This window comes from Erithacus rubecula (genome assembly GCF_903797595.1).
Source record: "Erithacus rubecula genome assembly, chromosome: 17".
NCBI lineage: Eukaryota > Metazoa > Chordata > Aves > Passeriformes > Muscicapidae > Erithacus > Erithacus rubecula.
In genome coordinates this window covers 7,874,948-7,902,433 of record NC_136669.1, presented here as the reverse complement: position 1 = coordinate 7,902,433, position 27,486 = coordinate 7,874,948, and the positions used below count along the sequence as shown (strand labels likewise).

At 53.1% G+C, this 27,486-nt stretch overlaps 2 protein-coding genes across 3 annotated transcripts in view; one reads left to right on the top strand and one right to left on the bottom strand.

Annotated features, from left to right (window-relative positions):
• The window catches only part of RAB26 (RAB26, member RAS oncogene family), a 33,511-nt gene extending 21,599 nt beyond the window's left edge, over nucleotides 1-11,912 (bottom strand). The window contains exons 1-3 of one of the 2 annotated variants that reach the window (XM_079321184.1): nucleotides 11,786-11,912; nucleotides 6,423-6,551; nucleotides 326-436 (exon numbers count right to left, since the gene is read on the bottom strand). In XM_079321184.1, coding sequence (XP_079177310.1) covers nucleotides 326-436; nucleotides 6,423-6,443 — 132 coding nt within the window. In that variant the 5' untranslated portion in view covers nucleotides 6,444-6,551; nucleotides 11,786-11,912. Of the gene's footprint in view, nucleotides 1-325; nucleotides 437-2,891; nucleotides 3,158-6,422; nucleotides 6,552-11,785 lie in introns of those variants that run through there. The other variant, XM_079321183.1, reaches the window with a different exon arrangement.
• A 10-nt stretch (nucleotides 11,913-11,922) lies between these two features.
• Nucleotides 11,923-27,486, top strand: part of PKD1 (polycystin 1, transient receptor potential channel interacting) — a 74,250-nt gene continuing 58,686 nt past the window's right edge. Inside the window, 1 exon segment of the mRNA XM_079321186.1 lies at nucleotides 11,923-12,344. Within this exon segment, the coding sequence (XP_079177312.1) occupies nucleotides 12,100-12,344 (245 nt within the window). The 5' untranslated portion in view covers nucleotides 11,923-12,099.

The window sequence follows — 27,486 nt, the reverse complement described above, 5'->3', positions numbered from 1 at the left end:
CTTTATATCAGTTTTGGAAAGAAATATATGAAGAAAAAAATTAACAACTCTTAAAAACACTGAAACTGCCTGAAGGAAATGTTTTCAGGGGCAGATGTCAGGCCTCAGTTGTTACAGGAATTATCCCCAGGACCCTGAGCAGAGGACATGCTGCCCATCCCTGCACAAAGCCACAACAAAGATGCTGCTGCTGCTGCTGTCACACCCCGAGTGCCCCGGCTGGAGCTGACACGGCTGGTGAGGTTTAAATCCTGGGAGCAACATTAGTTACTCCTCTGCAAAACCCATCACTCACCTGGCAGAGCCCCGAGGCCCAGGCACTTACCCTGAAGTCGATTCCCACCGTGGAAATGAAGCTGCCGGCGAGGAAGGCGCCGTCCTTGAAGCGCACCAGCAGGCAGGTCTTGCCGACCCCCGAGTCACCCACCAGCATCACCTGCAGGGACAGAGGGAGGGAGGGAGGGGTGTCAGGCTCCAGGTTTTGGGAAGGCAGCCCCACTGCAGCTATTACCCCACTCCATCACAGCAGTGGGCAGCAGATGCTGGAGGGGAAGAAACACATCCAAGAGAAACGTCGGGGAGACCCACAATGGGATTATTCCCCACCCTGCACCTTGTTACCAAACTGCAGATACCTTCCCCTGACAGGCACTTCACAGCTCCTTTGTGGGGGCACAAAGGCTCTGAAAACCGAGAGATGCTGTCTGGGTCACTTGAGCTGCCTGTGCTGTTCCCAGTGCACCCACAGAGCACCCCACCATGTATGGGGCTTTCTGGGAGGGTGGCACTGCTTGTGGGGAGACTTCAGGGGGTCCCCAGCCAAGAGAGCCAGCTCCAGGAGTGCACTCTGCCCTCACCTTCAGCAGGACCCACACATGCCCATGGCTACCCTGCCAGTCCTCCATGGATGCCAAGGGAGCAGTTCCCGGTGCCGCCTGCCACAGTTTCCCCTCCCTGGGCACAGACAGGGCAAGCAGCTCCTTGCCACAAAGCAACCACAGCAGAGCTGAGGCAGCTCCCAAATGCAGCTTCCGAAAAGCTCTGCCCACACCAACAGCCCTGCTGCCCCCCAGGGCACCCACCCTGCTCCCCTCGGTGGGATGGCACCAGGAAAGAAATTTGGGACCAGGGAGCCAGGCTGTGCCAGCTCCTTGCACACCTGCCGTGCCAGGTTCCCTCTGTCCCAAGGCTCTGCCATCAGCCTTCCACGAGCCATTAGCCCGTGACAGGATTTAAATGGCTTTACAGCAGGGACTGCCCTGGGTCACACGGAACCCTCCCAGGAGCTGCCAGAAGTGGCAAATGCCACCAGCCCTGAGCAGCCCAGCCCTGAGAGGCAGCAGCAGCCCCAGCTGCAGGTGCAGATCGTTCTGGCACTGCCAAGGAGGGCAGGATCTGCCCAGGGTGCCCCACACCCTCAGCAGAGCCCCACAGCAGCACCAGGCACCGAGCCCTGGCACAGCGGGGTGAGGGCAGCCAGAGCCCACGGGAGGATCAGTGTGAAGCCAAGGGAAGCGGGGGGGAATTCATTTTGGTACAAAATATTGTTTGTTTTTTTTAAATTCCAGACACCTTTTTGGAATAGGTGACCGTCAACAGCAGCTTCTCCCCACTCAGCACCAGCAAAGCCTCATCCTGGCACACAGAGTGCCCAGGACCAGGATCCAGCCCTGTGCCCAGGATTTGGCCACTGCACCAGGCAGAGATGGGGAGCCTCAGGAGAGGGGAAGGGAAGGAGAAAGTTTAATAAACCAGGTTTTTACTGGAAACAAATCAATTTCTGTCTGCCACTGGTTCAAAATCAGACCATTAGCTGATGTTTTTTCTACCCGGTGCATTCGGGCTTATCCGAGACCCATCTGGCTCACCCTGGTGCCATGGGGACGATTTCTTAGGGAAAGCCTCAGCCTGGGTAGGCAGAGGCGAGCTCCAGGAGCCGAGGACCAGTGCAAACACAGAGGTGGCTCCATTTTAGGCAAGCTGTTGAACCATTAATGCAGCTGTATCAGGACCTACCGAAGCAACCAAACACATTTCTGGAACGTCCCTCTCCAACCCCACATCCCAAACCTCAACACCTCCTACCCCACATCCCAAACCTCAACACCTCCTACCCCACATCCCAAACCTCAACACCACGACGGCTACACCGACTGCCACAGGCACCGAGCTCTCAGCACCACACACCGAGGTGGGACTTGCACAACAAATCCGCGTTCTCCAGGCTCCATCCCCCCGGCTCGGCTACCGAGATCCGTGTTAGAAACACACAGGGGTTTCACCGAACCGTGGGCTCAGTCGAAATCGCGAAATGAGCCCCCAAATCGCGATGTGAGCCCTAAAATCATCAAATGAGCTCCAAGCTGGGCTTGCATCGGGTCGCATGATGAAGTGGGGAGCAAGCAAATACATTTGCTCCGTGACTTGCTCGCCAGGGTCTGAAGCAGCGAGAAGCCATCTGAGCCCGAAAGGCTGGGGACATCTCAGCAGCAGCCGGAGCACATCCGATGCCCCTCGAGAGGTGCCATCACCCTGCTCGCAGCCCCGCTTTTCCGGAGGTTAACGCGGATGCGGGAGGTTACAGCAACTCCCCAGAGCAGCCTTTGGCCGCACTTGCACAAGTCCCGCAGCCGCAGCTCCGCTACCGGGGGCTCTGCGAGCGCAGCCCCCGCCGAGCGACACCCCACCGGGCGGCTGCGGAGCGGCGGGATGCTGGGGCGGGAGAGAGGGAAGCAGGGATGCAGGGAAGCAGAAAAGCAGGGATGCAGGGATGAAGGGATAAGGGATGCAGGGATGCCCGCCCGAGAACTTCGGGGACGCAACCCCCAGTCCCGCACCCGCCTGACCCCGCACTCCCGCATCCCTCCCCTCTGCCCTCTCCGCTCCCGCACCTTGAAGGCGAGATCGTAGAACTCTCCGCTGCTGCTCAGCGAGGGCCGCCCGGCCGCCGCCGCGCCACCGTTGCGGGGCAGCTCGGGAGCGGCGGCGGCAGCGGAGCTGCCCCGGGGGGCGGCGGCGGCTCGGCCGGTGCCCTGTGCGGCGGGAGGCAGCGCGGCCGAGGGCGCGGCACCGCCGCCCTTGCTGCGAGCCGCCTTCTTGCGCGACATCCCGGGGCCGGCGCCGCCGCCGCGCCGGGGCTGGGGGGGCGCGGGAGCCGCCGCCGCCCCGCGCGGCCCCGCCCCGCCCCGCCCCTCGGCCAATGGGAGAGCGCGGATTGCGGCATGGGGGCGTGGTCTCGCCGGTGGCACCGCCCCCCCGCGCCCCCGCAGCACCGGCACCGGGAGGAGCGGGGGGACCGGGGACAACGGGGGGGAACCGGGGGGACGTGGGGAGAACCGGGGGAAAGGGGAAGAACGGGGGGAGCGGGGGAACGGGGAAACGGGGAGGAGCGGGGGGAACCGGGGGTGAACGGAAGAGCCGAGAGGAGCGAGGGGAACCGGGGGGAATGGGGGGGGAACGGAGGGGAGCGGGCACGGCGAACGCGGGGTGTGGAGGGATCTGTACCCGCGCGAAGGGAGGCGAGGACGGGAGGCACCGCTCTGCTCAGTGCCCGCTCTCCACGCAGCCCCTGCCACCCCGGCCCCGAGGAGCGGGGACCGCGGGGGCACCGGGAGGCGCCTCTGGTGGCTCGGCGGGAGCGAAGGGATCCCCGCAGCGCGGGGAGCAGCGTGCGGTGCCCCATGGCAATGCCGCACACGCCAGCCCCGCGGGAGGGTGCTGGTAGCGCAGATCCCGGTTTGGGATCCATCCCGCAGACACCTCCATCCCTCTCGCCCTGTTTGTCCTGTTTGCCCTGCTTGCCACAGGCCGGTACGGTGTCAGTGGGGCCACTCGAGAGAGCCACAGACCCTCAGCTGCCAGCAGCATCCCTCGAGGGTGTAAGGGTGGAATTAGGTCCAGGCCATGGGGGGACCGGGTTCCCCCAGTGCGTCTCAGCAACTGGTTTCAGTGAGCAACACTTTGCATCTCTCTCTGCTCACGAATGTCACCCGAGGCACTGGAGGTCTCTCAGCTGGAATAAATGTCTTTGGCTGTGTGACGTGTTCCAGCAGCACGGCCTCAGCCTGGCTGAGAATGGAGGCCTGGACAGGCACAGCAAAGCAGGAACATGGAATAAATCACTGTCAGGAGAAGCCAGGCAGGCACACGGTGAAGATGGAATAAGTGACAGCGCTGGCACAGGGAGTGACAGCTGACACGGCAGGGATCAGAGAGCCCGGGGCCAGCACCAGAGCTCGGGTGACAGCCCAGCCCTGGTGATGCTAAGGGGTCATTCTCACTGTGGGAATAGACAAGGTTTTCCCTTTGAGGGCATTGAAATCTATGGTTAATCCCTGTTTAAGGGCCCATGGGGAGGAGGAGGAGCAGGCAGCAGAGTTCTGGTGGATTTGACCATGGATAAGGGAGATGGGCCAGGTTAGGAGCTCATGTGCACAGTTCCTGGGTGAGATTCCCCTCCCACCACCCCAAGTCCTGGGCACGGGCATGACTGTGACAGGCTCCAGGAAACGCTGAGGAGCTCTGGGTCTGCAGCACTCTTCTGACACAGCTGAGACTGAAGGAAAAGCTGTCACAGTGGAGGCTCATCATCCCACACCCTTGATCCCAACGATCCAGCCGGGAGATGGAAGAGCTGCCTTGGCAGAGCAGACTGGATGCCACGGTTTTGCACTATAATCTGATTTTCGAGGACAGCTGCAGTCAATAGAAGCTAAGGCCTCAGAACAAAGTGAAGTGCTGGAACCAGCTGTGAGCTGCAGATTTTTAGCCAGTCCTTGTGCCATGACTGTGGTGCAGCTTTCCCTGGTGGTACCTGCCGGGAGGAAGAGGGTACGCAGCCCTGGCACCCCTGCATTTGGGGCACACCCGCCCTGCTGCACAAGGACTTTGCCCTGCTCCCATCCCCAGCTGAAGAGGATGGAAATCTCCATCAGCAGCCCCGTGCTCCGGAGCAAACAAAGCCAGCTGTTTATCGCTGCAGCATCAGGGCAACGCTGGAGGAGATGGCTCCTTATCACCAGCAGCAGCCGGGAAACAAGCCCGGATAACTCTGCCTGTACCAAAGGTCGTGTGCTTCAGTGGCTACCGAGGGGCTGGTCCCCCTGCCCCCAGCCCCCAAACTGAGCCTTGGCAGAGCTCAGAGCACCGCAGCGAGGAGCTTCTCCAGCAAGTTTCTCTCCTGGAGGAAAGGCGTGTGCAGAGACACAGCCTGCTCAGAATCGCAGTCACGCCTGGAGATGTTGCTCCTCATATAGTTACAGGAACTAATCAGATAACGGCAGCTGAACTAAGGGGGATATGTTTGCTAAAAATAGCTTAATGGAACAACAGACGCCTGGAGATACGGAGTGCCTCAGGGAAGCAGGGCTGTGGCATCTGGCAGGGCTCTGAGCAGGGCTAGCCAGCACTCCAAGCCATCTACATGGATGTAAATTTGTTCTTAAAGGCAGAAAAGCAGCTTGTCCCCATCAGGATGGTCAGCTCAAGAGGGCCGTTGTGCTGCTGTATAAATGTGAGTGTGGAGAGGCAGATGGTGCCACCAGTGCCACCTGTGCCAGCAGTTGTGGGGATGGCACCTGCCTTTTGCTCAGCCAGGGAACAGAGCTCTGCACAGGGCTGGAGACACCAGGAGCCCACCCGGGGCTGAGCGCTGTGCTCTGCCCAGCTGCTCTGCACAAACACTGCGCCTCAGGGCTTTCAATCTGCCTGTTTTCTTTGGCATGGAATCTCGCAGGGTTCTCTGTGCCAGAAGTTCCATGTCGTACTCAGAGCCAAGTAAGATATTTCGGTGTGAGGCCACCCCTCTCTCCCTCCTCCTGTTGCTCAGGTTGCTCGAAAGCTGGCTCGTGCCACAGCTGCCCCTGTGCTCCCTGGCTGCTCCTGATGGGCTGTACCATCCCTGCCTCTCCTGGCAGCCCGGGAGCCTGCCCAGCCTGCTCTCCTCCTGCTCCCAGCCCCTGGTGCCAGCTCAGAGGGAGCAGAGCTGTCTCCAGCAGGCAGCCTGCAAGGACGAGCTATTCCCACCAGGCACCATGTCAGCTGTGCCAGCTTGGAAGACATTCATCTTCCTTGCATGGTGACTGCAGGAAGAATGGTGCAGGCTCTTTCCATGTGCTGCTCATGCTGTCACCTGCTGCAGTGCCACCAGCTGAGGGGCTTCTCTGTCTGTGCTGGGTGCTGGTGAAGCTTTGCTGCAAATCCTGGGGTCGGTTTTGGGCCCTTCATGACATGGAGGTGCTGGAGCATATCTAAAGAAGGGAACAGGGCTGTGCAAGGGGCTGGAGCCCCAGGAGCAGATCCCAGCTCCCTGCCAGGGTGGGTGAGGGCTCTGCTGCTTTGGGAAGGGCCCAGCCCACGCAGCAGAGCAGGCACCGTTCCCTCCCTCACCAGTTATTGTTCTTCCCTCCCCATCGCTCACTTACCTCTGAACACTTCAATCTCATTGCCTTTGTCAGTGTCGCTGGCTTTTAATTGAAATTCCTCAGACATCTCCTCATCAGCACAGCCCATCAGTGAGTTTTGTGTGGGAAGTCATTGTTTTCCTTCTGCAGCTGTGAAAGTTAAATTCCAGCGTTTTGCTCAGGGACTGCTTTTGTCTCTTCCCTTTCTTACACTGCCAAGCCCAATCTTACAATCGAAACCTCTTTCTTTTGTCTGGATATTTTATTTTCCATCTTTTCTCTGCGGAGTCCCTCTGGTTCCATCTCAGACTCCTCCACTTCTCTGGCCCATCCTGAGAGGCAGCTCCCACCTGTGGCTCCCTCCAGCTACGGCCAAGGTTTTCTTTGCAAAGCACTCGGGAGGTTTGGAGAGCCTGGCCTGCCACTAACTCTTTATTTCTTAGTGTTCAAATCCATAAGAGCAGCATCCAGCTCTCCAGCAGGGTTTGGACACCGTGGAGCTGGGCACACATGGAGGTTTCAGCACCTGCAGCCCAGGGGCAGAGCCTGAGCCCTCCTTCCCCCACCAAACTGCCCCATTAACACCTTCTTCTCTCCAAAGGCAAAGGCAGGTAATGAAAATGTCTTTTCCAGCAAGCTCAACCCCAACAATGTTCAAGAGGAGGGCCCACACTGGCAGCAAAACATGGGCAGCAGGAGGGTGGGATGGGGTCTCTGCCCCAGTGCCAAGTCAAGGTGGTTTGGTCCCCCCCTCTGGAGCAGAGCTTTTCTCCAATGCCTGGCATGTCCCCATGGGCATCCCAAGGGAATCTCGGTGCTGCCCTGGGCCCCCACTGCCCCCTCCCATGCATAAAAGCGTGATTGTGCCAGGTCCTAATGAGCCTGCACTGGGCTGAGGCCAGGAAATTAATTTTCCTTGTGCCAAGACTGACACGAGCCAAGGTTTCAGGAGCAGAGGGCCGAGTGCAGGGAAGTCCCAGGTCAGCAGTCACCCACGAGGACTTTGAGACAAGATGAAGAGTTGGATGTTCAAAAGGCCCTCCAGAGGGAGGGCAGAGCAAATGCCCAGACGCCCTAATATGAGGTATTTTCAGGCTATTTTGTATATTTTAGAAGCTTTTCAGACACACTTCAGCAGCACCAGATATTTTAGGAATATAACATTTCACCTTAGAAGTATCTGAGGTATTTTGTAGCTGTACACAAACACATCTCGAGACAGGGAAGGGTTAGACTGTGATTATAATTCCAAAAGCAAGGGTGTAAATATCACAGGTGTCTCTGTTATCTGTGCACACTTGGCCATTTCCATCCCAGAATGATTTGCACCAGCCAGACAATGGCTGGAACACAAATCAAACCAGTGGTTCTGAGCCTGGCTCTGCCTGGAGCCACCACGGCTGAGCCCAAGGAGCTGGAACAAATAAATCCCTGAAAACCCTCATCTTTGGAAATTAGTTTGGCACTGTAGAGCTCAAGAGCTCCCACGGGCCAGCCCTGGGATGTGAGCAGTGCTCTGGGCCTTGTAAAACAATAAACAGTGGTAATGAGCAGCATGGAAATGTGCAGAGGCTCGTAAAGCTGCTGCTCTGGAGAGTAAGTCACCCGCTAAGGACCGGCTGGGAAGAAGCTCCCGATGGATCAGGGGGATGTGTGGCTGCTGTGGCAGCACGGGCTGAGGGTCTGTCTGTGGGCACACCCCGTGGGAGGAAAGAGGAAAAGCAAATCCAGGTCCTGAGCGAGCAGCAGGACCCGCTGATGACGATGGGCTTCTGCTGCCAGAGGACATGGAAATGAGTGCCCACAGTGTGCCCAGACGCTCATCAGTGCTAATTGGTGGCAGATGGATGATGAGACAGTGGTGGGATTCATCAGCCTCAGGATCAACAGCTTTTGTCTTTCTGCTCTGGCACACCTGAGCTGACATTCCCAACCCCAGTGTGAGCACTGCTCCAGGTAATTAACAATCTGGGTAATGACGATGATGATGATGTTTGTTACTGTTTTCCAAGGAAGGCTGGACATTTCCTCTCACCAATAATCTAGTGATCTTGGGCAATTAGTTTTTATTTCCAAATGACAATGTGTGAGCAGCAAGGCCAGCCCAGAGCCAGGAACTTCCAGGCACTCAGAGCTCTGAAGCTCAGCTTCCTAATTCCTAATTTATCCCCGCTCTCTGTCAGCCCTTGTTCTTTAAAAGCCGTGCGGATGTGGCACTTGGGGACACGGGTTAGAGGTGGCATTGGTTCTGCTGGGGGAGCAACTGGACTGGGCGGGTTTAGAGGCTTTTCCCAACCGGTCGGATTCTGTAATTCCGCGATTCCGGGCTGGCTCCGGGCTGTTCCCGGTCTCTATCCCGGAGGCGGTGCTAGAGGGCGCCCAGGGCCCGTGAACCGGCGCCGGGAGCGGGCTCAGCCCGCCGGGAGCTCCTCGGGAAGCTCTGCTGCCCTCGGTGAGGACTGGAGCAGCGGGACGGGAATTGGGGAGCAAGCAGGAGCCAGGACTGGCTGATGGAGATGGTCCCTGTGCGGGTCCCAGGCACCGCAGTGTCATTGCCCCATCCCTGGGGGGACTGAACAGTGGATGTGGCACTTGGGGACGCGGGTTAGTGGTGGGCTTGGCAGTGTTGGACTCGGTGGTCTTAGAGCTCTTTTCCAACCTGAATAATTCCATGGTTCTACGATCACACAAGAAAAGGGGGCACAAAATACAGCCACAGAGCAACAACCCACAGGGATGGATGCAGGCACTTCCTCCCAGGAGAAACAGGAACCCTCATCTCCTCTGGGATCCCTGCATCCCACTCCCGACTGGAGAGCTCTTCCCAGACACTCATTGAGCAATAACCGTGCTACTTCCACCAGGTGAGAGTTATTTCTAAGCGGGGGAATAACAGCAAATGGAGCTGTTACTACAGCCAGACATAAATACAGCTGCTCTCCAAGGACCCACAGCTCTTGGCAAGGGAGCAGAGAGGTCTGGAGGGGCATTTCCCTGCCTTTTGTAAGCCCCACATGAGGTACAGTGGGTGGATGTTGCTGGGGGCAGAAGGTTCCCTGTTCTGGCTCCAATCCAATTTCCAGCTGTACAGTTTTCCCTCCATGGGCCACAAACACACCTGGACAAGAAGGTGCCTGCACTGACTGCTCATGGACCTACACCAAACTGTGCAGAAATGTGCATAATTTCATGTGCAGGAATGGGTGCTGCAGATGGGCTGCACAGGGTTCCAGGGCTGTCCAAAACCATCTGCAGTGTTTTTGGGATCTGGAGGCAGCAGGGACATTCCTGGTCAGCCACAGCTGTGTCACGTTTTGCTGAGCATGGTGTGTCTGGGATGTGCTGGGTGCCTGCATGCAGGACTGGGAGGATGGGGGAGAATCAACAACCTCTTCACTGCAGTTTTAATTCTGCTTCAAGTAAACAGTGTTGAGAAACTCTCCTGTTCCCGCCAGTGGGAGGAACCAGCAGAATCCCTTCCCCACAACAAGCCATTCCCAGCCTTGCAGTGAGCAGCAGCCTCCCAACCCCAGAGTGCATTTTCCATTTCCATCATTTTCTCCAGCTGCTGTTTTAAAACCCAGCTCAGCGACAAGACAAAGATGAAAAATTGTCATTTGATGTGAACAAATTATTTTCTCACTGTTATATGAAGGTTTGCTCTCCCCTTGCACACTTGCTCAAGTATTTCCTTGCTCATTTACCCTCATTACAGCTTGGCAGCCCTGGATTTTGGGGGAGAGCCCTTAACTTCATTCCATCAACTGGTTTCTATTATCCAGCTAATCTACTGATTACAATCCACACACAGGATATTTTCTCCTAGCTGTTATCTGAAAAAATATGGGCATCAGTACAAAAGAGGAAAAAACCCTAAAAAAAGCAATTTACAATTGAGGGAGCAGAAATAAATATATCATAGTCACATGAGGAAGTAGTAACCATGCAGCTATTTTGGGCACAATACATCATGCAAAGGATGATGTGTCTTTCAAGCACATTTCAAGTCCAAAATTCAAGGCACAAAATGTTTTTGGAAAGTAAATTCTCACATACATTAAGCAGCGTGCCAAGGAGTGGGGTTGGACGCTGTCAGGCTTTGCATTTCAGGTTTGTTCTGAGTTTGCATACAGGAAACAAGAGCCTCAGCAGGACGATCCCATAGCTAAACCACACAGGTGCTGACGGATTCTGTTGGATCAGGACAATTCTGGATCAATCCCACTGGGTAGAGCCAGAGGTGGGGTATTTTCTAACTTAAATTTCTGGGATTCATAACCTACAGAGGATGCTCACCCAGTGCTGAAGGGTCAGTCCCTAGAGAATCCCACATACCCAAAATCACAAGAGCCTTCAAAAATCCTATGTGATTCAAACCCAAACCATCACCTTGGCTAACCCTTCTCTGTCCTGATTAAACACAGCACATGTGAAACACCAACAAACCAGGGTGAAACAATCAGCTGTTTCACCCTTTCCAAGTGGGGCTGGAGCTGGTTTTGGGGAGATGCCCTCTGTAATAAAGCTTCCTTTGGTTGTATGGTGATTTTATTATAGTTGTATTTTTTAATCCCTTCAAATCAGAAATAATTCAGCTCCCCCAGGAGCTGTTGTGGGATGATGGATTGATCTCACCAGGTGTGAGCCACAGCCAGTGCCCAGGGCCAGTGCAGGATGAAAGTGACATTGAAACCTACAAATTTGTTGTGTGTGATGGTAAAAAAAAATGCACTGGCAAGTATATTGCTCTTCCTCTCTCTCCAAGGTACCCGAGTTCCCTGCTGTGCTGGAGATGTGTCACACACCCCGCACCCTGCAGCTCTGCCTGCATCCCACTTCCCTGGGAATGAGCACCAGCCATGGGAACGGGGTGCGAGAGCCCTCGGGGAGGCATTTGTGCGACAATTCCCTGCCCATTGTCTGCCCTGCTCGCCGTCTGGGCTGTCCCCTGGGGATAACCCTTGTTTGCCGGGATTCTCCTGCCCCGGGGATGCTCACGTTCCCCGGGATGCCGCTGCTGCCTGGGATGCTTCTGTCCTCAGGTTGCCCGTAATCCCCGGGACGGTCCCACGGGATCCCCGTTCTCCTGGCATGTTCCGTGTCCCGGGACCTTTGTTGGGATGTTCATGTCCCCAGGGATAGCCTTGTCTACCGGGACCTTCGTGTCCTACGGGATCCCCGTTCCACCGGGACGCCTTTGTCCCGCGCCATCCCCCTGCCCCCGAGACACCCCTTTCCCACAGGATGCCCTGTTCCTAGGACACCCCTTCCTCAGGGCATCATCCCGGGACACTCCTGTCCCCCGAGATCCCCCCTGTCCCTAGGACACCCCTTTCCCACAGGATGCCCCTGTTTCCCGTGCGCTGTGCCAACGCCCCCCTTACCCGCTGCCCTCCCGGCGCGGAGCGGGGCTGCGGCGGGGGCGGCCCGGCGCGGAGCGGGGCTGGAGCGGGGCCGTGTTTCCGCCGGCCGGGAGGCGGAGCGGGGGCGGCCGCGGCCGGGCGGAGCAGCAGCAGCAGCAGCAGCAGCAGCGGGAGCAGCAGAGCCGAGCGGCGCCGGGCCGGGCCGGGGCTGTCAGCGCGGCGAGCGGGGCCCCCTCAGCAAGGCCGGGCCATGGCGGGCGGGCGCTGAGGCGGCGGAGCGCGCGGCCGGGGCGGGCGGCCGGGGCGGCGGGGCCATGCCATGCCCGTAGGGAGAGATGCCTTGGGGAAATGGAGACACTGGAGCACAGCGCAAACATGGCGCCCCCGCGGCGCGGCTGCCGCTGCCGGGATGGTGCCTGCTCTGCTCGCTGCTGTGCGGGGGGCTCGCCGCGACCCCGGCCCCCGCCTGCCGGCCCTGCGCCCCGGGCTGTGCCTGCGCCGCGCCCGCCTGCGCCGTCAACTGCTCGGCCCGCGGCGTGGAGCGCCCGGGGCCCGCCGTGCCCATCGCCGCCACCGCGCTGTGAGTACCGGGCACGGCACGGGGGCCGGGGGATGCGGGAGCGGCGAGCGGGACGGGGATCGGCCCGCACCGGGACGGGGAGAACCGCGGGGTCCCGCCGGCGGGGATGGAGCGGGAGGTCCCGTGTGGGGACTTTGGTTTGGTGCCGGGGAATTTGGTTCGGGAGGTTCCGTGTGCGGAGTTTGGTTTGGTGCCGGGGAATTTGGTTCGGGAGGTTCCGTGTGCGGAGTTTGGTTTGGTGCCGGGGAATTTGGTTCGGGAGGTTCTCTGTGGGGTGGTTTGGTTCAGGAGGTTCTGTGTGGACAATTTGGCTCGGGAGGTTCCGTGAGTAGAGTTTGGTTCAGGAGTTTTTGTGAGTGGAATTTGGTTTGGTGCTGGGGAATTTGATTTGGGATGTTCTACGCGGGCCGTTTAGTTTGGGAGGTTCCGTGTGGGGCAGTTTGGTTCAGGAGGTTCTATGTGGACAGTTTGGGTCGGGATGTTGCATGAGTGGAATTTGGTTTGGTGCCGGGGGAGTTTGCTTTGGGAGGTTCTGCGAGTGGAATTTGGTTTGGTGCCGGGGAATTTGGTTCGGGAGGTTCCACGCCAGGGAATTTGGCTCCGGAGCTTTCTTGCCAGGGGTTTTGGTTCGGGAAGTTCTTGGGGAATAACAGGAGGAGGGTGTGCGGGAACGAGCGGTTGGATGGGGGTTAAACACTCCTTAACAAATCCAAAACATGAAACTAACAAGTAACAAACATTTCTGGGTGGAAGCCTGCGATGGGATGACAGATGTGTTTTGTGCCTGGCTGCTGGGGCTGTTTTGGGCAGTCAGTCAGGCGTGTTCCGTTCAGGGGCACTGCAGTGGTCCATGTGTCTGTCACTGGAATGAACTCACTGCGTGACGCAAAAAACAGACGTAGGGGAAAAGTTTGGTTTTCCATAGGGAGCAACTTTTCAGTTCTTGACGAGACAAAAGCACCGAGTGATTCATGTAAGAGAGATGACGTGGGGCCCGATGTGGTGGATAAATCTCACATGAACTAATTTCTGCTGGTGTTTCACTGCGTTAAGGATCTGCTTTTCTATTTCTATATTCTTAACTAAGCTTCCAGTTTTAAAAATCAATACAGAGATACTGCAGAAGTTGTGGAGTACCACAGTAAATGTACATTGTAGGTTTTGCAGACTGTGTCTGGACTAACCTCAGGAAAATATTCACATCTTTAAATCCAAAAGCCAAGGTGTTTTCCAACTCTTTTCTTGCTAGATATATTTATACTTTTGCAAACAAACCAGCCATTGTTTGTTGCAGAAAGTCCCTAACTGGAAAAGACTGGTTTTTATTAAAGAGGTTCTGGATTTCTGTTATCTGTTGTTGGTTTGGGATGCGCATCTGCAGCTGCTGAGGCTGATCAGTGGTCACTGTAGAGCATCCTCCTGAAGGCTGTGATGATCACTCCTTCATTTGGCTTTTTCAGGATCTGGGGCTATTACAATGTGTTTCTGTGGTTGTTAATTTTGGTAGTAAGTGTTTGAGATTGTGCTATTGTTGTTCGGAAGCGCTGAGCTGTAAACCTCCCAGAATGTTTTGGATTAGATGTGCAGTGACAGATGGAAGTGGGACATAAACCTCATGCAGGTGAACAAAACCATGGGAAGGGGAAATCTGCTGGAGTGATGGATGGTGTTAGTGGCACTGTTCTGATTCCAGATGTGTTTGGAGTTCAGGCTGTGATCATCTTTGTCAGCTGGAAATGTGTGCTGGTCCTGTTCTGAGGGCTGGGGTAAGATGGGCTGAAGTGGGTTTCTTTCAGGTTTCCTGTCCTGTTTGGCCTCCTGATGGTGGCAGAGAATGCAGGTGCACCCAGTCTCGTTATAATGGTGAAGAGTGTATTACAGATTCATTCCTGTTGGGGTGGAAGGGACTCTGGCTCATGGCTCAGGGAGGTTTTCCGAGTGGCTTTGCCCAATAATTTCACAGTCCCTTTATTGAACACGGATAGATAAATAACATTTATATAGTCTCTCATTAGAGGAAAAAATATTTTTTAATACCTCAACAACTCCTTTTTAAAAAATCAATTATTCTGAAATGAAAGCGGCCGAATTCTGAAAATTCCCAACGCCAAAATTCTCGGACGTGCGCTTGCAGCTGCACTCAGCAACTGCAATTCCGTATTTCTGGCTGTAGAAATGAGGCCTAGGAAATGAATTCCTCTCTTATCCCACGTTTTAGATGGAGCAACTTGGAGGAAATAAATGCCAACCGCGGGCGCGCTGTTCCCAGGAGCACAGGGAAATGTCCCATCCAAAGAATCACTAAGGAAATGGGCTCTGCTGCTTGCAGACACCGCAGACCTCGCTGGGAGCAGTCTCCAGGCAGACCAAACGGGAATATTGGCCCCTTCCCATCTCCAGAGTCAGGTTCTTGAAGTGTAACGCAAGGTCTGGCTGGAAGCTGGAGCCAAGTCTGTTTTTCCGAATATTCCGCAGTGCGCAACTGAGCTGGAGGAGCAACAAGTGGCAGCATTTGCACTTCTGAGCCCCTCCATGCCAGGAATGCTCTGATCCATCTCTTTTCAAGTGCTTTGCTCTCAGTGCTACTGGATTTTGTTCGCACTTATTTCAGCCTGAGCTGTTTCTTGAGCTTTCATCGCTCATTTCATCCCTCGACTGGAAATAAACCTCATCAAGGCTTTCCGACTCGCCCTGGCAAATACTGATTCTTTCTGACACATCTTCAGTGTCGTGGCAGGTTTGAAGTGGAAATGAGGATCTTGGTGCAAAAGGATGAGAGTTGAAAGTTCTTTTATTTTCTCCTCATTAGCATGGAACAGTATTTGTGGATGGCTGAGAAGGAGAAGCTGGGATCACAGGAGCTCTGCTGTCGCCAGGCTCCTGCAGAAGCAGATTTGGGGGTCAGAACTTTCATCCAAAACCCAGTGGGGTTTTTTGTGGATTTGGCAGTGAGCCCTGGGGTTGCACTGCCCAGCCGGTGACTTCACCTAAATAAACCTTAAAATAAACAGATCCTATGATTCAGGAACCTGCAGTCTGGTATTTTAAATTTCAGGAGTCAGTAACGATTGGTAGATTTTAATATTATTACGTGATGCAGGAAAAGCCTTTTCAAGGCTTGAGATGTCTTCAAAAGCTATCAGGGGAAAGAAATTTCCAGGTTAAATTAAAATCTAATTCAGGTAAACCCACAGACAGTGTCTGTACAGTAGTGTCCAGCCACAAAAACAAAATAGCTCTATTGCTGCTCCTAGAAAAAATTGAGACAGCCTGGAATGTCATTCTTGTAGGAAGCCATATCCCAGCGAAAACAAGGCTGTGTTTCTCTTTTGTATGAAATTTTGGAGGGGGGAAAAAGGCCCAAATGAGGTGCTAGATAAATATTTTGCCAGTGAGATTCTTTCAGCCTGTGGAAGGGACCAGTCCCATAAGCAGCTCGTAGCTATAGTTTGAATGTGAACAAGGAGGCAATTCTGTGGTGTTGTGTCAGAGCAGAATGGGCTGGGTTGTTTATTGTGCTCTTTCCTAAAGCTTCAGAGAAGTCTCAGTGCTGTTCCCATGACTGAGAATCTTTCAAAAAATTAAAACTTTTTTTCTAGTGGTCTTTCAAAGTGTATTAAAAAAATGTCCAGCCCAGGAAGAGCAGGCATCCATGGAGAGGTGGACTTGAAGGTGCTTCTGCTCTGTGGCAAAAGTTGCAATTGAATAATCCCATGCAGCATCCCCATGTCTCACTTTTGTAATTTGTAGTTTAGTGTGGCCAAACCTACTAATCCTGGTAGTGACAAAACCCTGCAGGTTAAATAAAGAATTGTAATTAAACACCTTGGAGCCCCACAAGGCAGGATGAGCTGCTGGTGGAACCCTCTGGGGTTCCTCTGACACCTGGTGTGTTTTTTCCTGTGCACTGTTTGCACTGATTTTTCCGTGTTTCCTGATATTTTTAAGTGTCCTGGTGGTCTCCTTCTGTTTCTTTTTCCTTGTTGCAGTGGAAGTGAGGGCTGATGCTGCTCTTCTGCTGGTGAGCCCCTGGCAGGTCGCTTGTGTTCCACTCAGCTGCTTTCATTCTGCTTTCACAAAGAGTAGGTTTAAACAAAAACCACTCAGAAGGTAGAACTCATATGGTTTGTTAATGCTCCTCTGCCTTTTATCCCATTTAATGGGATTCCTTGTTTTATCTCTTGTCATGCCGCATTTTCCACACTGTGGTTTCCATAACGTGTCTCGGCATCATCCTTTCTCCGTTCCTCCAAGCTTTGTTGTCCTTTGATTGATTGTTTCATTTCAGCTTGATTTTGTATTTTATTTACTCCATATGTCCCCAAACATTTATCTGAGTTGTAATAAGTGAGTAACAAAGTGAGCAGGGGAAAAAGGACAGCTCAGGAGCAAAGCTGTGCATTGCAGTGCCAGGGTGGAGTGGGCTGGGAGCTGCTTGGATCTTGCTTTTAACATGAGGAGAGTGCATGGAGCAGTGTGGGGAATGGGTGGCTTTTGGGGAACACAGCACTTGTGACAACAGCATGATTCTAGGCAGTTGCTGTGAGGCTTAAAGAGAAAATTTCCCCAGTGGAAAGTTGGCAGCTCCGCTTTGGGGCTGTGCTCACGGCGCTATTGCTGTTCTGTTCAGAGGAATGGCTGCTGCTGCTGCTGCTCAGCAGCCCACCCTTCTCTCCCCTCACATCAAACCACCCTCCTCTCCCTCCCCACCATCCCTCCCTTCTCTCCAGCCCTTGCTGAAATGTGGCTCCAAGGCTGGAAAGCCGTGGTGGCTGCAGAGCTGCTGGCCATGCTCCCCTTCAGCTGAAAGTCACTTGCCTGTCCCAAAGGAGGTTGACAATGTCCCACCAGACCTCTCCAGCCCTTATTTCCCAGCCTTCCTTTGCAGTAAGGAGTGAGCCTGTTTTTCATATAGAATCACTGTTCTTTACTTAGACACTGAAGCGAAGTTGGCATCTCTGTTTGCCAAAACTGAAAATGTCAATTGAAACATAATGTTAGTTTTTTTGCTTTGCAAAGGGCACAAAAAGCAAAACTCATGTGATTGCTGCCATTCACGTTTATTTAAAGGGTAGCTGTCATCAGGAGGAGCATCAACAACGTGCAAGCTGTAGCATTTGCAATGTATTTATAGGAACTGTGACTGGTAAAGAGATTCTGTCATAGAATCACAGAATCCTGGAGTAGTTTGGGTGCGAAAGGACCTTAAAGAGCATCTCCATTTCACTTCTCTGCTATTGGCAGGGACACCTTCCTTTAGACCAGGCTGCTCCAAGCCCCATCCAGCCTGACCTGGGACACTTCCAGGGATCCAGGGCAGCCACAGCTCCTCTGGGCCCCCTGTGCCAGGGCCTCCCCACGCACTCAGCAAGGAATCTTTTCTGTATATTAAACCTCAGTTTTTCCTCTTTCAGTGTGAACCCATTCCCACATGTCCTGTCACTACAGGTCCTGATGAACTGTCCCTCTCTGGCTTCCCTGTAGCCCTTTCAGACACTCTTAGGTGTGTGAGCTGTCCATGCAATCTTCTCCTCTGCAGGCTGAACTTCTTCAACTTTCCAGCTCCTCCTTTCCCTTGAAAGATAACATCATTTTTGATAACGTGCACTTAAGCAAAACACAGATAATTATAACAATTCCTCAGCCAGCTGTTTCTACTGCATTAACAGCAAAATAGTTGCCCCCAGGTTAGGAACAGGTAAATCTCTTTGGCTTCCTGGCATCAGGCCTTGGAAAAACCTCCTGGAGCTGAGCTCGGCAGTGAAGTTTCAGACGTGGCATATGGTCCTGTGTGATTCTGTTTAACCTGCTGTCATGTTGAATTCAATTAGCAGCAGTGCTCAGGCAGTGTGATAGGCTGGGTTGGTGACAGGACTCGATGTTCATTCACTGCATGGTAACAGATCTCCCACCTACGGCATTTCTGGGTGTTGGAGCGTGGCCCTGCTGTACCTGCAGGCTGGGGCTGTGGGTGCCCTCTGGCAGTGCAGGTTTGGGAGCTGGTGGATGCTCTTTTCTCACTGCAGATGCTCTGGAGGACCATGGGGACAGAGCTGTGCTCACTGTCCCTGCAGCCACAGCCTGCAGCAGCTCCATTCTCACAGCCTGAAGGGCAGTCTGCAGTGACACTGAGTCTGGATCTGAGCCAGCCTATTCCTATTCATCCAAAATTGTCCCTGGCCACCACAGCATGGCCTTGTTTCTCCTGGTGACAGCTGGCAGCTCGTTGTGTGCTGGGCTCTGTGCAGTGCAGTTTGTGTGTCTGTGATGGGCCCACTGCTTTGGAAGGGACATTTCCAGGGTGGGGTTTGTAACCCTCCCAGAGCCTGTGCCCACCTCCTTGGCCAGAACTTCTGGTCCTTCAGAGAGCTGCTGGAGAGCTGGGGAGGGACTTGTGCCAAGGGCATGGAGTGCCAGGACACAGGGAATGGCTTCCCACTGCCAGAGGGCAGGGCTGGATGGGATATTGGCAGGAAATTGTTCCCTGTGAGGTTGCCCAGAGAAGCTGGAAGTGTCCAAGGCCAGGCTGGACGGGGTTTGGAGCGACCGGGGACAGTGGAAGATGTCCAGGGTGGCACTGGATGGGCTTTAAGGTCCCTTTGAACCTAGACCTTGGCTGATTCCCTGGTTCTTGCAGATCCCCCCAGCAATGGCCTCTTCACAGCTCCATTGCAACATCCCCTGGCAGCACCTCAGCCCTGGCAGGGACGGCACCTCGGCAGATCCAGAGGCGAAGCAGGAGTTTTCCCTGCAGGAACAGGCACGGGTGCCTCTCCCCGGCCTGGGGGGCTCACATGGGGTCCTGTGCCCCCCTGTCCCAGCTGCTCTGCTCCGGCTGGGAATGGGTTAAGCAGGCTCTGTGTGCCTGGGGAGTGGCTCTGCAGAGAGGACCCAGGGTGTGGGCTGAGTCCTCCGGAGGGAGGAACCCGAGGAACAGCTAAGCCTGGGAAAGCAGAGCCCAGCCGGATCGTGTTGGCCAAAGCTGCGCGTTTCTGTCTCAAACCACGCCTCGGCAAGGGGGTGGAGTGAGGCCGGGCTGGAGCTGAGGGTTTTGGTTTGTAGGGCAGGTTGGTGAAAGCATCTGGGGCTGTCCCGGAGGTTCTTGCAGTGACACAGCCCCAGGGTGGTGAGCTGGGGGGATGATCCCTTGATCCCTAAAACTGTGATGGGAGCACGTGGATGCATCCCTTTGAGAGCTGGAGAAAAAAAACCAATCACGTGATCCTTTTATACTTTTTTTTTTTTTTTTTTTTTTTTTTTTTTTTTTTTTTTTGTGTGTGTGTATTTTTGTAGCGCAAAAAATTCTGCTTGAAGAAGAACTGCAGAAATGCCTATTTTTGTACCTCCCCGTTCACCAGCTCCCCTCACAGCTGGCTGGGTGTGTGTTAGGGTTGAAAGCAGCCTTTCCACGTGTGGCTTGGAAAATCCAGCTGTTCTATTCCTGCCTCTGCTGCTCCCAAATGCCACATTCCCAAGAGCAGGATGCCCATCCTGGCACAGGGATATTTTTCTTCTGTGCTGGCCCTTCCATGAGCAGGAGGGAACCATCCAGCCACGCTCAGCAGCTGCTGCCAGAGCCTCTGTGGGGTGATAAGAACAAGAATCACGGCCCTGTTCCATGCCACGTGCTCCCAGCAGAGTGCATGGGCCACATTTCCTCTCCTGGGGATTGGAGAGCTGAGGGAACAGCTGGAAACCACAATGGGATGCAGAGTGGAGCCTCTCAGAAAAGTGTTTCAGCCACGTTCCCTCCTCTTTGCTATGCTTTGTGCTCCCTCAGACACCCTGCTTCAGCTGTCTTACCAAAAGAGGAGTGGGACAGGGTTTTTAGGGTGGTGACTGCCTTGTCACCCCCAGGCAGGTCCCAGGGGCATGGGGGACCTGTGAAAGGCTCTGAGCTCTGACCATGTGCTGCTGCTGGGAGTGCAGAGCTGGCCCTCAGCAGAGTTGGGTTTCACCCCTCCCCAGATGAAAAAAAGGGTTGGAAAGCTTTGTGGAAAGAGTGAGCTTGCAAAGGAGGAGTTTGGATATGGAAAGAGCAATCAACTGGCACCTTCCATGTTTCCTACTGCTGTACCAGCTCTGGGATTTCCCAAATTGGTGCAGGCACAGCAAAAGGGCAGCTCTTACCTGAGACCTGCTCTTGACCCAGGCAATCCTGCAGAAGCATCAGCTTGGAATATGGGCACTTGCCTTTAAGGTTGGCAAAGCTGCTGCCATTGCAGTCTCCTAAATGATTCCAGCAGGATGTGTAGTGACTCCTCAGTGATTTGTGTCCCCAGAAATGCCCTCTCACCTAAGCACAGCACACTTAAAAAGAAATCTTCTCCTATTCCTTAAAGCCAAACACAGTGCTTATCTGAAATACAGTGCAGAGTGATTCCCTGGGAGAAGAGATTCCATTGGAAAATGTCTTGGCTCCTGCCCAAAGCTCTGTGAAGCAGTTGTAGAGGACAGCTCATTATTGCTACCTGGGTGATTTTCTGGAACAGGACTGTTAACATAAGCGGGAGTTATTGAAGCCATTAGTCAGGATCCTGTCTCAGCTCCTTCACTACACAGCAAGAAGATTCCCTGTCCTGCCAGACTCTGGAGATGACTGGAAGTAGAGAGCCACTGCCATGAGCAGAGTGGCGTTGGCCAGAGATTCATAAGTAATGAATTAAATCTGTGCAGAGCAAAGGTTTCTATTGGAGTGTGGGAACATTATTTTACTCCTACAGAGGGAAAACATGAAGTCAGTGGCTTTATAGACTGAGCTCTGCGACCTCTGATTGAATGGATCTGGGCAAAGTTTGGATCAAAAAAATTAGAGTAGACAAAACTGAGGTGGGAAAACAAAAGCTAGAAGAGGCCAAGGGTTAGGCTTTGTTAGTCTCTGAGTTGTGCTAAGAAAATTCACTTTAATTGGTGTCTATGGTGGATTGTGTTCCCACAGCAGTAAGGAGGGGCTTTATTTAAGGAAAATGAAAAGGAAAGGTGCTTCTCCTGCGTGCAGGAAAGCTGTGTAGGGCACAGCAGAGATCAGACAGCACCGTGGAGACAAAGCTTGAGCTCGCTGGGTGGCACTCGAGGTTGACCTAAGACAATAGCCAAGGTTTAATTGAGAGGGTGGACACACCCTGTTTTCTGCAGGGACTGCCAGGAGCATCAGTGGTTCCTGAATCCGTGTTTCATATAACACAATAACTTCAGTAGCCCTACAGCTGGACCCGGACTCCCAAGCCCTCAGTGTGCTCCCTCTTGTCCCTCCCTATATCCAGTAATTAACCATTACTTGGAAAGATCAGTGCCTTTCCAATGCTTGCAGGACAGTGAGATGTCGAGGTAGCAGTGCCACTGGCTTGGGTGGTTGAATTTCTGATGACATGCACAGATTGCATCTGATCCAGGCACAAATTTAAATGGTATTAAGTCGGGTTTGCATTGCTTTATGTGTAGTGCCCCACACATCCAAGTCTGTAGCTTGATCCCATAACTTCAGAGAGAACTGGAGGGTTTGGAAATTCATCTCCCAGCGCCCCCACTCCCACAGGAGCCACAGCTTTCCCTAGAGCAGGTCCACTCTGGCTGCTTGGGAAAGACATTCTGTAATCATCAGAGGATCTTTTCATGGAATCACAGGATCATTCAGGTTGGAAAACAACCCCCAAGCTCACTGAGTCCAATGTGTGGCCAGCTCCCCTTTTGAGGATGGGCAGCCCAGCTCTGCATCCTCCTCTCACAGGTGAGTGCTCTGATAGCACAACTCCTCTGCAGCTGCTCCCTTTCCTGGATTGCTGTGCAGCTCCTGGAAGCTGCTGGATCCTGCAGCAGCCATGGAGGAGCTTCCCTGTGTCCTCCCCTCGGTGGTCAGGGCAGTGCAGTGCATACCTTGGTTTGGGAAGAAAGCTGAGCTACTGGGGGCAGTGTTGTCTAAGAGCTGGAACACGGAGGGGGAAGCAGGACTGCTGCTTTTGTTTGCAGTTTGACCCTGGTGCTGTGGGCTGTGCTGTCAGGGATTCCTCTGCATCCCTCTCCCTGACTGAGCCATGGGACTGAGGTTTTTTTGCCTCTCAAGAGTATTGTCCTGGTTATTTATGGGAATTAGATGCTTGTGAAGTGCTTCAGTGCTTGGCTGCTGGATAAATGCTCTGGATTTGTGATTCCTGCTGTCCTGGTGCTCTGCTGTCCTTGTGAGGAGGCAGTAAAACATCCCATGGCAGCTTTTGGGAAGGTGAATCTTCAGGCTGAACATTGGGGCAGCAAAATAGAGATAAGGACTCACTGTGACAGGTTCATTGGTACCTATGCTCCTGGCTTCCCATCCCTGCTTGGGATTCAGCCTCTTCTTCCTCATCCTCCAAACCAAACAGAACCTTGTGTTTGGAAGGACATCCCAAGTGGCAGGAGCCAGCAGGGTCCCACTGTGCTCCTATAGCTGGAAAACCATTAATTCTGCTTTTAAAACATATGAAAAGAAGTGAAGTTTTGTTTTCTGCCCAACTTGTATTTTTTGTTCAGGGCAGAACCATCAGTTTCCCAAACAGAGACATCCCAGCCCCAGCTGGGAAGTCAGTGTTGTGTCCAGTGCAAGGGAGCAGCTCCTGAGAGGAATGTGGTTTTATTTCAGTATTCCCGCTGGAGTTTGAGATGGCAGGAGTGGCTTCAGTCTTCCTCCTGGCTGCAGCTCTGCTTGTGCACTTGTTTCTTTTAACTTCTTGGAGTCTTAATTCTGGCTGGCTCACAGGCTGTGGGACAGTAGAATCATAGAATAACAGAAAAACCCTCCAAGATCATTGGGTCCAACCATTCCCCCAACACTGCTAAGGTCACCACAGATCATGTCCTCAGCCATTTCTTGGACACTTCCAGGGATGGTGACTCCACCACCTCCCTGTGCAGCCCCTTCCAATGCCTGACAACCCTGTCATGAAGAAGTTCTTTCTGTTGTCCATCCTGAACCTCTCCTTCCTGCTTTTCAGCTGGGTAAGGCTGTAGGAGCTCCATGCACAGAGTAAGGGAGGTGCCTGAGGTCACACAGGGAGTTTGTGTCCTCCCTGTGCTCTGAGGTGCAGCTGAGTGTGACAAACACGTGGCTTTGCACATGGGGCTGCTGTGATGTGGAGGTCCTGTGGTGGAATGATGGGCTGGGGCTGCTGGTGGATCCAGCTGCCCCTGGAGCATCTGCAGGGTGGTGGAGCTGCATCCCCTGGTCCCAGGGACAGCACAGCACGGCTGGGATGTGCTTTGGTTCAGAGTGGGAGTAGCAGCAGCAGCTGGTCACTGCATCCCTGTGCCTGCCTGAAGAGCTGCCCTGCTTCTGGTGTCCCTGCAGGTCCCTCCGTGGTGACCTCCAGGCTGCAGGATTCATTTGGTGTGACAAGGGGAGCAGCATTTCATCCTGGACCTGTGCTGGGGTTCTGGATTAATCATTACTGCACTTAATGGGTTGGAACTCCAAGGCAGGACCATCCACATCAGCTGAGGACTCTGCACAGCAGTCACTGGGGATCAGGTGCTGGCCCAGCTCTGCTGCCCAGAACTGGGGCTCCCAGGAGGCGTGAGGGAATGGAGGCAATGGTTAATAGGTAGGATGGAGTTAATCATTCACTGAATTCCTCAGCTACAGACTCTCTCCTCAGTATTTTTTCTGGTGCTGTTGCTGGAAAGGAAATGGGGGTATGTGAAGCAAAACCACACTTAACAACTCACAGTAGCCCTGGTGTGTGCAGGATTTCTTGCCTGGTGCTGAGGGTGGAGCTCCCCTCTGAGAGGAGATGCTTGGATGATCTGGTAGAGCTGAGCAGAGCTGGGATATTTGATATATCTGCACCTTTACCTTTGGGTGCCTGGGCCAGGCCCTGGAAAAGGAAGTGTCTGAACTTTCACATGCTTAAGATTCAGGAAAAATCTATATTTTTCTCACATTAGTCAATCCCCAACAACTCAGACAAAAATGGGAGAACTTATCTTAATTAGTAAAATAGCAAGGATGAAATTTCTTACAAGAGTCTCCAGCTCTGCCAGCCCAAACATGAGTCAGCTACCTCTCATAAATCTTGAGATTAAAGAGAAACAAAAGAAGGCCAGATGCTGGTGCTTTCTGTGTTTTGAGCCTGAAATCCCATGTAGGAAACATCTGGAAGCATCTGTATCTCTCACTGAGGAGATACAGAGGAATAATAGATTTCAACAAGATAGAAGGGAGGGAAAATGTAGAGATTATGATTTAAAGTTGTGATTCCAGGAGGCACAGGAACCCACCACTTCTCATAGGACAAAGACTGAGTGTATTTTCTGCTTCTTTTTAGGGTAGAGATGTGTGATGTAGAGCCACATACTATAGGACCAGATACGGAATTTTTCACATGTGAGTGAAAAATAATCCATTTGGTGTTAGCCATGCTTCAGAATGTGTTAGCAGTTCAACAGTGGCCTTAAACACTGAGTGGGATCCAATTTAAACCCATAAAAGTGAGGAAGTCTGGACTTGGAGCCTGTTCTACCTGTGCATGGAGTAGCTGTGGCATAAACAGCCTAGGAAGGCATTGGGATTTCTTTGTACTCCACTAAACAGTTGTCATTTGTTTCCAAGGGTTTGATTTTATTGCTCCTCCTGTTTCACACAGCAGGAAATTAAAAGGAAAAAAAAAAAAACAACAAAAAAACCCCAGCCCAACACACAAGAAACAGATGCAAATTTTTATTTGCTCAAATTCAGCTGAATGTAGGAGCTGGGGCTCCAAGTTCACAAAAAAAAAGACACAAATGCTTCACAAAGATGTCTTAATGTCTGATGATTCTGAATGTAATAAAAAGATGTGAAATCCATGCTCAGACCTCTGAGGTGGTGATCTCAGAGGTCTTTTCTAACCATGGTGATTCTATGATTTGCCTTTTTGTTTTATAGGGGAACACCAGTCATGAGTACAAAATGCTTTCTGGAGTTACAGCCCAGGCTGAGCATGGACAAAAGATGATTGTCTTGTTTCTAGTGCCTTCCCTTCCCTCTTCCCATCCCTGGAAGTATCCAAGGCCAGGTGGAATGGAGCTCTGAGCAGCCTGGTCTCGTGGAAGGTGTCCTTGCCCATGGCAGGGGGTGGATCTGTGGATCTGGTTGATTTTTTGAGCCAACCCATTCTGTGATTCTACAATTCCCTTCCTCTGCTGTCAGCCTCAGCATCATCCCTCTACCCTGCAGGAGCTGGGCAGCTGCCCTCCCTGTGGAGCACCCAAAATGCCAGATGTGCTCCAGATGTGCTCCAGAGCCACCGCTTGCCCTGCTGGGGTGGAAGGAGGATCTCAGCCCTCGTGGTCACTCTGTGGGTGCAGGCTGTGCTCTTCAGGGCTGCTCTGCTTGGCCAGGAGGCAGCTCTCGGAGTTCTCTTGGCAGGAGGGTGTGGAAAATGTTGGGAAGGAAGACTGGAGCTTATGCAGTCAGCAGCTGTGTGTGCCTGGGGACAGCAGGGACTGGGAGCTCTGCTCCTCCGTCCCCACGCCTGCCCTGCCCTGCTCCCCAGCCTGAGTTTATTGGAAAACAGGAGCTCTCTGCTAGCCTTTGATAGATGGGATGGGACAGACACTCTGCTTATTGGGAAGAGCCTTGGGGTCTTTGTGTTCCTGACCTGAGTGACACAGAGCAGTGACAGAGCAGTGCCCAGCGTGGGCTGGTGCTGTTGGCACAACTGGGCAGCAATCCCAGCATGACTGAGCTGAAAAGGGACCTGTTTTGTCTTTTGGTGCATGACCCAGGAGCTTTTCTGACCACAGCTACCCCAGGCTGTGATTTTCCCATCTGTTTTCCCGGCTCTGGGCTGGGTGACAAAGTGGGGGCAGGTCACTGCTTGGGCTCGTTGTTCCAACCAGAGCAGAGCATGGATCAGCAGCATTGTGGAGAATTCAGTCCTTGCCTTTCCCTCGTGTGCTGGTGATCCTTGTGTCCATGTGAAGCTGAGCTGCTGGATTGCAGCCCCAGAGCAGTGGCTGTGTGGGTTACATAACCCCGTGCACGGAGCCGCTGCAGTGAGGCGAGTCAGCAATGTCCTCTTGGATCCGAGAGGAAGAGGGGTGCTATGGAAACCTAACTTGTTATTATTATATGGGAATGAAATTTATTACTTTGCTCTTCTGCCTCAGTTTGTGATTATGCCATGGAGCAATTTTTAGCCTTGGCAAGAAGGTGGTTTAGCATAAGACCAAAGATGCAGCTTAACTCAGTGTCTGCTGCAAATCCTGAGAGCGATGCTCTGTCTGAGAGAGCTGAGCAGATTCTTCTTCTGCCAGCAGGGCTGATTTATGAGTGTCATCCTTCTTGACGTTGCTGTGGTGTCCAAAGTTTACCAAAGATGTTTACCCAAACCTTGCAGAGTGCCTGTGTGGAGCCTAAGGAGGGAGCAGGCTACACTTTGGTGTCCTGCTGATCTGAGCCTGCTTTGGGAGCTCCCAGTCCCCACGGGGCTCAGAGCAGAGTGTGGCTGTGCTGGGCACTGAGCACACTGCCTGCCCCAGCTCCTTGGGGCATTCTGTCTGTACCATTTTATTTGTCTTGGCCTTGCCTTGGTGTTTCCTTGCTCTTCTTTCCCTTTTAAACAAAGCAAATTTGCTGGTGGTTTGTGCACACCACGAACACCCTCTTACACAATCACCCTCGTGGGTTTCTGGAGAATAGGGAAGAGTAATTTTCGATTTAATCATTAAACTGAGGCACGGTCCAAGACAGTTGCTTGAACCTGAAGTGGAGCATCAGCCTCCCCAGAGGCTCCTCAGCCAGCACCTTGCCTGTTTGAGTCACCCAGTGCCAGGGAAGGGGCTCAGCCTTGGGTTTCTGCTTTAACCAACATAAACTGAAAGAGCAACAAAATCAATCTGTTTTACTGTAGGAAAAAAATCCATGAACTATAAAATCGATCTCTTTTTTAAGATGTCTTTGTCAGCTTCAGGGACATCTGCCCTGGTGGGTCTCTTATGGTTCATTTGCCCTTTCTTGGTGAGTTTTTCACTTTGTGATGTTTGGTTGTTGGACTTACCTGTTGTAGCAGTAAACACCTGGAGTTCAGGTGAGTCAACAGTGGGGAACTTTGGAAAAACCCCTGAGTTGAGGAAGATTTAAACTGACTAATTAAGAAAATATTTCTGATAGGAAGAATCAATAGCAGAATGT